The 11,452-nt window shown below is 29.0% G+C and overlaps 1 protein-coding gene across 1 annotated transcript in view; it reads left to right on the top strand.

The window, feature by feature from the left end:
• The first annotated feature begins 2,778 nt into the window (after nt 1-2,778).
• The window catches only part of LOC117170132 (arrestin domain-containing protein 4), a 16,164-nt gene continuing 7,490 nt past the window's right edge, over nt 2,779-11,452 (top strand). The window contains exons 1-3 of the mRNA XM_033356672.1: nt 2,779-3,304; nt 9,775-9,899; nt 10,155-10,372. Of these exons, the coding sequence (XP_033212563.1) occupies nt 3,192-3,304; nt 9,775-9,899; nt 10,155-10,372 (456 nt within the window). The 5' untranslated portion in view covers nt 2,779-3,191. The remainder of the gene's footprint in view (nt 3,305-9,774; nt 9,900-10,154; nt 10,373-11,452) is intronic.

Here is an 11,452-nt window from a genome sequence, read left to right as displayed (position 1 = left end):
GTTTATTTATCTCATTTGTAAGTACAAATTTTAATGAATATTTTTCTATCAACAAATGTATTATCTAAAATTTGTAATAAAGTTATATTCTGCAAATGACAGATGATTTGTTTTTTTTAATGTATTATGAAGGCAAAAGGACATGTTTTAAGAGAAAAAATTATCAGCTATAATTTCAAGAATCGTAATATAAAATACACATTGACATTGAATTGCTTAAAAATTGCAATTGTTTATAAACAAATAAAATTTTTGTTTACAAAATTTTTGGTTACAAAATTTTTGTTGAAAAACGTATATTCCAGACATCTTTTTCCGAATATAAACATAATATTTGTTTAAAAAATATCAATTGTTTATAATCAAATTGAACTTTATGCAAAAGAATAATATTTTTGTCAATAGATTCATGCACAGCATGCTCTGAGCGCTCGTGCGTCGAACAACAAAATTTATATCCCGTGAAATAATAGAAAATTAGAAACTACTTACATTTTTGTTTGCATTTCCGTCGAGATAAAATTTCGAATAATTGTTCAAAAGTTTTTTTTAAGAGAACAAAAGTACAATTTGTTTTTCATCATTTTTTAAAAATATTAATGTTTTTATATTCAAACGGAAGATTTCTAGAATGTACGTTTTTAAACAAAAATTTCAAAGTATAAATCGTCACAATTCCATTGAGCCGTTCACCAGAAAAACATATGGATAAAATTCGAATCAATGCAGATTTTGACAATGCTGGGCTTATTTATTTAAAAGTTAAGCGAAACTTATTTATTTAACTATAGTACTATTTTTTGCGGTTTTAGATTAAGCAGTCTGTTCTCATGTCACAGAATCTTTTCCGAATAAAATATAATGTATTTGCTTATAGATTGTTTTCCTCAAAATGTGTACATTTATTTTTCTAAAAAAGAACACCGTTTTTTGCTGTCTTTGATTTTGTTTCAAAAAGAGAAACATTAATTTAAGGCATGAAAAATTAAAATTCTCATTTTTTGAATTAATTACGATGAGATACATAAAAAAGTAAAAAGATCCCGGTTATTCCTCTCAAAAAGTCACACAAAAAATCCCAAAGCACACTTTTCTCTATCTTGCATTTTTTTTTAATGTTCGGTAAAATATGAATAAAGTCAGCTATGATTGTATTTTTTTAAAGAAAAAATTCAAGATAAAGAAAAGTAAGAGACTTTTTTTTAATAACTTTAAGGGGTGAAACCTTACAAGCCAGAATTTTTTCGTATTTTATCCTACTTTTATAAAAAATAAGAATTTTCATTTTTCAGATAAGTAAATAAAATTTTGTCTTATCCAAGACGTGGGCACAAGACAAATTCTTATGGAATATATTGACCATATTAGAAGCATATTAAAAAAAGTCCATTACGAAAAAATAATATGGAGTTTTAGAGAAAAATTAGTTTCAAAATTCTTTGCTATTTCGTAAGTTATTCATGATTTCGAAAAAAATATCTTTTCATAATTTTTAGAATTTGAAACTGGTTTATTTCATAAATTAAAAGTTTAATCATTATTCCTTGCAATTAGTTAAAAGCCATCTAAATTTTGAGGCGTTTCCTAAATAGTGTACAATTTAATGATTTTTTGACATTACGCCAGAAGTAGAAACAAAAAGTTGGACAGCTTCTTCACTGGAGAAAATATATTTTACCGTTTATGATCTTGCATTTTAAAATATAGAATACCAATCTATAAATAATAAGTCATACAAGTTAGATTTTAAGTTTTTTTATTCAGGATGTAAAAAATTAGAATTCATATTGTACGGCTATCTTATATATTGCTGTGCCAAATTTAAACGGTATAATCCACTTTTCTCTTTAATTTAATAGTGCAAGGGAAAATGTCTGCAATTATAACTATTAAGTTACTGCGATTCTGCATAAATGCATCTATAAAGTGAACCTAAAAACTTTGGAAGACGTTTATTATTTCGATATTATTTAAAATTGGAGAAAACATTACAATTTCAACAAATTTTACGAAAGTTTCTTTAAAAATTGACAAAATATCTTTATCCTGGCTTCTTTGCTTCACAAGTTCGATAGTGTTCATTCTATTCAAGAGAAACAACTTTAAACTTAGAATTAATTAAGTTAAGAATCCAAAATTAAAACATGTTAAATGCTTCAAAACATTTGTCATCCACATACTAAGTGGCGATGTATCGTATAGATAGACAAAATATATCTAAGCGAAAAACAGATGTCTCAATTTTAAATACTAAAAAATTGTTATTTTAAAAAAATTTTTAATAATTGAAAAATATATAAATTAATATAACTGCACTCGATTACGAGTTAGGTTCTTTGATCTTCTAATGAAGCATTCTATCAAAGAGAAAGATCAGAAATGTATCTCATCCATACAAATCTAAAAATTAGATATGCTTGCATGGAATCTATTCAGCATAAAAAACACACCTTCATCTCATTCTTCACATTGGATGCACCTACAGTGGTTTTATTAATTCAGTAACCATCAGATAATCGCGCATAATCACATGTGCATCATCGACCTACAATTAGTCTGCATCACTGTGCCAAATAGCTCTGGCTCTGCTCTAATGTTCTGAAACAATTCATGAATAAAGAATAAAAATACTGCGAGAATCGATGAGAATCTCTAGGATTGGTTAGGTGGTGTCAGGTATTTCAGGTATAACATCAACGATTGGAGAACCAAGTTGACTCGATGTGATGTGGTAGGGAGCGAAAGTGAACTCCACACCAAGAATGGGCAGGAAGAGGTAGCAGGTAGGGTCCTTGATGTGGTCTCCAGCAGAAAGTTTCACGCGCCGATGCAGTTGCCTCTTGTCTAGCATGGGCGGCGTGATTTTTGACTCGATGGACTCGTGTTGCTCGTGATTTTAATTCGGAAATTCCACGGTAGAATTACCACAATGGCGAAAAGAAAACTCGCGATGTCATCATCTTCAAAATTAATTTAATTACGAGGCACATTCCTCAAGGAAAAGTGAAGAAGAGAAGTAAAATCGGAATGGCCTTATTGCCATGTTAAAGTAACTAGATTCAGTGACTTTCCTCTTCAACTGGTCTCAACTGCATGGCCATATCCTTGATGCAACATCGGCGACCGGACCTCGTAACGATTACGACACCTGTTCAGAGTAGAAAATAAATATCCATTAGGGAGATACCAAAATGACCCGCAAATTGAGCAAGTTTCTGATACTGTTCGATAATACGAATTTGCTATATTTCCCGGGACATTTCTTGTCTGGAAGGGTCCTCATCGAGTTGGACGATGAAGCATAGTAAGTCTAAAGGAAAACATCATATTGCAGAATGCGTTTGTTTTTTACTTTTTAAATTAAAATTCAATGAAATCGTGATCTCTGCGATTAGACAAGGAAGAAAGTACTCTCCCAGTTTCTCAAAACACAGTAAATTTGAATAGTTTAAAATGTCTTTCAGTGCTTAAAAATGTAGTTTTTAGTCTGGCAATATTTTCTTTTACAATTATACACCGTAAAAGGTTAAAATACAAATTTTAATTGTAAATGTTTACCTTTTAACATCTAAGAAGATAAATTGTGAACTCTAAAATCTATCATGAGAGTGTATAGAGACTTATTTTACACCTTCTAATAATCGCATTTTTTATGCTGATGCAGAGGAATGCATGCCAAGCAGTAAAACCTACACATGATTATGTCAGTAATACATTAATGACTTGTAGTTATAAATACAAGATGCAAGATCTGGAAAGAATATTAATAGGATATTATTATGTACAGTCACGATTACGTTATCCGAATTATATCAAATTGATAAATGCCCTCCTGTGAGTGAATCATTTTGTATCATTGGTATCAAAAGTTACAAAAAAAAATTAAAACCCATAAGTTGTTAATTGTCGTTTGAGTTTGAATACTTTTTCTATAGCACAATATCAAAATCGCTTTAATATCATGCTGGATGTGACATAAACATTATTTCTCCTAAAATAATCTTTTATAATATAAAAGAAATATACTTTTCAGAATACAGTTTGTTATAATCTGACAATGCATTGAACTGATAAAAGAAACTTATATAAGCTGTCTATGTTTATTCAGAATATTCATTATGGTTGTCTAAAAAAGGTATTTTTTCCATAGACAGCATATGTATAATATATCAATTTTAGTGAAAAACGACTTCTCATTTTATCAAATTTAAAAGAAGTTTTTTACTAAAAATATTAAATAATAATTTACTCATTCATTTAGTAGTTCACTTCTCACTAATCAATTTGGTAATCAAGTGAATTAATAAACAAAAATACTGTGAATCAAAATTTTTGTAGTGAAAATTACTAATTCACAGTATGTGTTTACTGAATATAGTATAATATTTGTCATATTTTTATCGATTGGAAATTACTATACAAGCAAACGTAACTAATTTGCAATCAATTCTATAGCAAATGAATGAGTAACAACCATTTGGAACAGTTTTAATTAGTATTTTTTTTTACTAATATGGATCTCGAGAATAAAACGCATATACACTGTATAATAATATAATAATTATAATAATATTATTACTATTTCCCTTCAGTAAACTGCAGGTTACAGCTATTTTTAACAGTTAATTATATCTTTAGTTTTCAGATATATTTAATGGGTTTTGAATTTTGATTTGAACATTTAGTTCAAGTTAAGTAATTATTAATAACAAACTATTGAAACTTCAGTCAAATTATCAAACTGTCTGAATAGTTCTATTACTATTATTTCAATTAAAACTGAACCAATCAGTGATTTTGTCTTATAAATTATTATTAGAATTTGAATAACTTTTATTAAGATAGCATATTTATGTGTATGTTGCTTCAAATTCTTTTATAAATTATGAAATGTAGTGAGGTTTTTATGCATAAACAATGGTACCATTCAAGTAGTGAACACTTGTAGTGTGGCAAATTGAGGGTGACTTTTTTACTAAAGAGGAAAATTTGAAGGGGTGCCGTTGCATAACATAATAACTACTTTTTTGCATCAGTCTAATGTTTATAATAAAATTGTTCAAATTTTGAATGTTCGTAAGTAACTTCAAATTTTTTATAACAAATCTGATTTTCGAATACTCTATTTAAAATTCTTTACAAACAAAATTCAGTGGCTATTCGCAATATAATCTTTATATATAACAGGATGTAAGTTGATGTAATTCTGTACTTAATTTAAGACTTTAAAGCACCTCCGTATTATATTTTTTTCAAGGACTTCATAAATTACATAAATAAAAGATGACACTCAGGGACGTGGTAGAATAGACTTTCTAATACGAAACATACACGAAAATTGTTTCTTATTCATTAAATACATTTGTAAATTCAAAAGATACATATAAATTATAATAGTTAGAAATATGTTTAAACGTTACATTCACAAGATGTGTATACAGTAACAAGATGTTTTTCAATTATTCAATGCCAAATCTATATTTTTTTAAGTTTGTGGCGATCAAAAATTTATCGAATCAGATCGTGTTAAAAATAAAATGATTACTATTCGGAACATCAAAATTCAAATCATAACCATGCCTCCCACGTTTATTTTACAAGACCTTGGAAAAGCCAGAAATCTAGTTCTTTCATTGTAAAATGTGTGATCAAGATGGATCGAGACCTCTCTCTTTTAGACGTTTGAAATAATTTTTCTGATGCTATCAAAGTAATATAATCTGAAGAAGATATCGAGACAATTAATTAAATAAAATACAAGAGCAAAATGACAATGTATTAGAAAATTAATTGAATGGTAAATTTGCTATATTATAATTGATAATGAGTATGGTCATCTTCATTCTTTGGAAAATTCTTTCTGTTTATTGTTCTACAAATTTGCAAAATCTATGATAATTATTTCGTATTGTGCATTTACTTATTTGCTTGCTGCATTGATCTTTCTATTTTTACGACAGTCTGAATAATTCCGTGATACTGAAAATAATCGCACAGTGTTGTGAAAATAACTAAAACCTTGCTAGAAAATTTTACAACGTGGAACTAAATTAGAAGATCATTTTTATTACATTTTAGATATTATTAAGATTATAATAATTATATCGACTTTTTTATTTTCATATAATATGTCACATCAACTTTTATTACATGTTATTGCAATTTAAAAGAAAGTCTAATATTATAAAATAATTGCTGCGGATCGTACAATAGGATGAAATAACGTAATATAATCTGTATAGAAAAATATTCTCAGGTGAACTATTATATGAACTGACATTATAATCATGCGTGCGTGATTCAATCACTATTATTTTCTGTAAAATTGTAGAACAGTGCAGGAGAAAAAAAAACCGAGTACATTCTTCTGTTTGGATTAATTTTAAATGGAACAAGATTTAGATTATAATTTGTATAAATGTTAACCCTGACGCTGACGGACCGAATGAACGGAAAGGATACGCTACAGCGTATCCTCATAGTATCCACATATAGTATCCCTTCCGTATCGTTCTACGTTAAATTTACCATTAGAATTTCACGGATTAATAATTGCAATCGATTTTTTGCCTATGTTAATGACAGAATTGTATTTCTTATTTTTTAACGCTGCAAAAAAACTATTATAATTATTCCGTGACCTTCTCACGGAAAATTTGACGTAGAATCGGAATTGCAATAGATTAAAAGTCCATCGTACTGTTTTTTGCGTTTTCGTTGCATAATACGCACGGAGAAAATGAAATCGCAAGAGTTGTAATATATACTGTAATTCCTGCGCTATATATCGTAATTATCGCATTATAATAGCGTAAAATCGTGATATCGTACATTGCAAGATTTTACATGGTATTATTTTATTATATTATATATACGAGGGTTCTATTAGTGGCCAAGCGATGTTAGTGCATTATAATATCCTAAAAAGCCCCGGAACCTACTTGCACGTTATGATATTGCGCTTTATTGCAATACAGAGGGTTTTCGACATCATTGTGCAATATCTCTTTCTTCGTGCGGAAGGGATACAATGTGGATACTATAAGGGTCCTTTCCGTTCATTCGGTGCGTCAGGAAATAATCATAAAAAGAGTCCTCATACCCCTACTGAAAATTCCTGTAAAGTTTCCTGTATAGGAACCTACTTAGGATTCTATATAGGATCCTACATAGGAACTTATAGGTTTCACCCATAGGAAATGACATAGGATCCTGTAAAGAATCCTATATAGGTTCATGTGTAGGATCATATATAGAATTCTGTATATGTTCCTGTATGGGACTATGTCCAGATGCAGAGTAGTATTCTATGGTACCTACGGCTGCGCAGAAGTTCTTTTGGTCCTCCAGGAGCACCCAGAGACATACTTAACATTAGGTACCATGAGTTACCATTTGTCATATACGGGCACCTATATAGGTTCCTATGTAATTTTCTGTAGGTGGCAACTATAGGTGAAATATATAGGATGCTATACAGGTCCTATATAGTATCCTATGTAGGTTCCTATATAGGACCCTATATGGGAACCTATAAAAGAATTTTTAGTAGGGACCTTCATACTCAAATTATTGTTTTATGAAACCCGTAGATGCTTGTAAAGCATATTGCAAATTTTAAAAGGTTGGAATCTTTGGAATTCATTTACATCTTGCATGTCTGCAATTTTCTAAAGCTGATAGAGAGAATATTATAGTTAAGACTATATGGCATGCACATATTCTTTAATTACATTCCAACAAAATTCACATAGTGACTGCAGCAATTCTCTTACTTAACGTAACTCTCTTCCAATGCCTTTCACATTTTGAGATTATTAAAAAGCAATGTTTATTACTTTGTCTCCTCTTTTTGACGTCAGATTATTGAATATTAATTAGTATTAATTGCCTATGACTCTTTTATCCACTAGAAAATTATACACGGCTTTTATTGCCGAAGCTATTGCATATGTATATTTATTACAATAGTTTTTTTACCATTATTTATATTGCTTCCAGTGAATATCAAACATTAAAAATATTCTTTCAAGATGCTTTTAGCCCTATCTAAAAAAAAACGTGATGTGACGGTATGTGAAGGGTTGCGGTACAGAATTAGATAACAAAAAAATGGGAATTTTTTTAAAGAGCGAAAAACATTCCGTAAAATCGAAATCATTATTCAAAAATGAAACTAAAGTCATCTCATGAGGGGTGAAGTATTTATGAATGTGGGAGTTGGCAATCTCATAGTAACACTAACTGAAATTTGAGCCGGGCTGGTAAAATTTTTATTCGTTAAGTGATTATAATTTCAAAAGATATTAATGCTCAAATCATGTGAAAATTGTATCTAACATTTTACTTATTTTTTATTTTAAATTGTAGTATCAAAAATAATATATTGAAAAAATCCTTTTACCATAATGTGTATTTGATTTTTGAAGAAGTTTTATGCAAAAGCCCCATCGCTTAGTTTCTCTCTCATCTTTTTCAATTTTTGTTATATCTTAAAATCAATGCTGAGATTCTTTTTCTTTAATATTTCGTAGTTAAAAAGATTGATGTCAAGGTTTATAATTAATAAAAAGGTAATAGATTTCAAAGAATATTGCCAATTTTTCAACAAGTTTATGCTGTATTCCTGTGTTTTAACCTGAATTCCTATTTTCAAATAAAAATCGTAATTTGATTTGCCATCTTAAACAATTTCTTGTTATGTTATATTAGTGTTTCTCGTTGAAAATATGTATTTTTAATAACAAAAATCGTAAGATTCTTTACTATCATCTTTATTCTTCATATTAACAATCAGTCATTGTAAATTCATGATTTTTGGTTTTGTTGGTATTTCATATCGGTACTTTTAATAAAAATCATTATGTTTCATACAAGATAAAAATGTTTTGAACAATTTATATTATGCTCGTGCTTTTTATCGGAAGTGTGTACTTTTTAATAAAAATGGAACAATTTAATGTTCTATACAAAAATATTGTATATTAAGGGTGTAGTCTAGTTGGTAGGCTACAAAAATAAGCTATTTTTGCGAATTTTTGGGAGCATGCTATGGAAGATATGGATATAAAAATTAATAAATATGATGAATAATATCTTCAAATATAAAAGAGACAATTTTTTAAATTTATTTTTTCCAAACTTTGTATACAAAATCCGTATTTGAACGGAACGCAATAATTTGAAGGCAGGTCGGCGGCCACATAATATCTCGGCAACGGCTTATTAAAAATAAAAAAATCAAAGTGCTTTAGATTTTATATGAAAATGGCTACAAAATGACCAATGGGTATTAATTTTTAACAAATTTTGTTAATTTTATTCAATAAATATGAAAATAATAGAAAAAAAGTTTTCCTTGCTGTTTTTTGTAAAAAAAAAATATAGTAAAAATCAAAATTTTAACATGCTAGTAGGTCATTTTGTGAGTACTTATGTGTAGAAGGTGAGGTCAAAATTTCAGAAGGATCGGCCCACTGGTTCCGGAGAAATCGTGTGGCCAGTTTCTCAAAACGTTGTTATGAGAAAAACGCGTTTTAAGTGTGCGACTAACTAGAGTCTAGACTACACCCTTAATTCTAAAGAGATATAAATTTACATCAAATAAAACTTGTCCTTGGTTTTCTTTATTATTATTTTAGATAACTAATGCTATAAAATACCAATATGTTGTACAAATATTGATATTAATTTTACATTTTAGTTGAAGTATTCTTCATATTATTTATCTCAAAAATATGAAATGTATTCATTAACTTAAAATTAATTTTACAGTGTGTCGGGTTTACACTTTCATGTCATCGGGGAAGGGGTCGTCAGAGTACGAAGTCACCGATCAGAGAGGGTTTACGATAAAGAAAATTACATCGACTTTCGAATGAGACTTTTAGGAGAACCAGGTAATTAAAAATCATTGCTATTTAAAAATATATTATTATCTATTATTAGAATTATTCTTAGAAGAATAAACCTCTTTTGAAGAAAGGAAACTTGCTCTTTTTATGGATGAAAGAGATGAAAATTTGAAATTCTAAAACTGTTTGCTTTCAAGCACCTGTTGCAGCAATTATTCTGTTTGCACATGCACGGTTGGAAAAGCGTATCATGAACTGCATAATGGTGCAACTTTTTCTTTTCAATTTTGCATGGTACAGGCGAGGGACCTTCTTTATTGTCACCTGGTATACACAGCTTTCCCTTCAAGTTGGGATTACCATTAGGATTGCCTTCCACATTCCTGGGAAAAAATGGTTGGGTTCAGTATTACTGCAAAGCTGCCCTCAGGGAACCTGGTGGATTGACTCACAAGAATCAACAGGTTTTCATAGTCATGAATCCAATCGATCTAAACCTCGAACCTCCAATTTTGGCTGTGAGTTCCTACACTTTATTTCTGAAGAAAAAAAAGTCAATATATTTATCATTTTTTTTTTTTAATTTCTGACGTTGGACTGAAATATTTCTATTCCGAAATTTACCGACATACTGATGGTTTGTTTACGTGCCAAATTAAAAAATTCCCCATAAGATGTGAAATATTATTTGAAGTATTAGAATTATTGTACTGATTATACTTTCACATCATTTTAGAAATTTTGTAAGTTATAGCATGAACACAAGCCATCGAATTTCTCCAAAGTCAGTAAATGCCGGCAATCTATAGATATTTAGCCGTCAAATTTCGGCCAGCAATCTATAGATATTTATATATCTATAGATATTATGCCAGCAATCTATAGATACTTAACCGTCAAATTACGGTACGAAGTTTAATAATCCAGGATTTAAAAAATGAATATCCAGATTGCAAAGAATAATATCTATATATTACTGTTCAAAACTTAAAAATACAAGATCATAAATGGTATAATCCATATTGCTCGGTGCACTAATATGCAAATTAAAAGTGGTTTAATATATTTTATTACTTTAATTCTGAGATGGAACAGGGAATTCGCGAAAAACTCATAATTCTCACTTGGAATAGAAAATTTGCCAAAAGAATGACAATTCTGTCTTAGAACAGTTAATTTTTTTAAATACTTATAATTCTGAGTTCGGATAGTAGATTTCATTAACGAATTATAATTTCGACTTTAAAACAGGGAATCAATCAAACAAATATTTGAAAAATCGCGTAAAGAACTACACTTTTTACACTTGAATTGGTCCAGGGAATTTTCGAAATGAATTATAATTTCAAGTATCAAAATAAAATTTTAGTAAAGAATTATAATTTCCATCTTATGTTCTCTTTAGAACAGGAATTTTCGTCAAGATTAGTAACTTGACTTGGAACAAGGTTTTTCATGCATAAAACGGGGATTTTTGGAAAAAAATTATTTTGATTCAGAAGGGAATGTAAAAATTCACTGTTTCAAGTCAGAATTCTACACAATTTGAAACTTTCCTCTTCGAAAATTTGGAAATATGGAGTTACTATAATTCTGAA

Source organism: Belonocnema kinseyi, chromosome 3 (genome assembly GCF_010883055.1).
Source record: "Belonocnema kinseyi isolate 2016_QV_RU_SX_M_011 chromosome 3, B_treatae_v1, whole genome shotgun sequence".
NCBI lineage: Eukaryota > Metazoa > Arthropoda > Insecta > Hymenoptera > Cynipidae > Belonocnema > Belonocnema kinseyi.
This window is presented reverse-complemented; position numbering and strand designations above follow the sequence as displayed.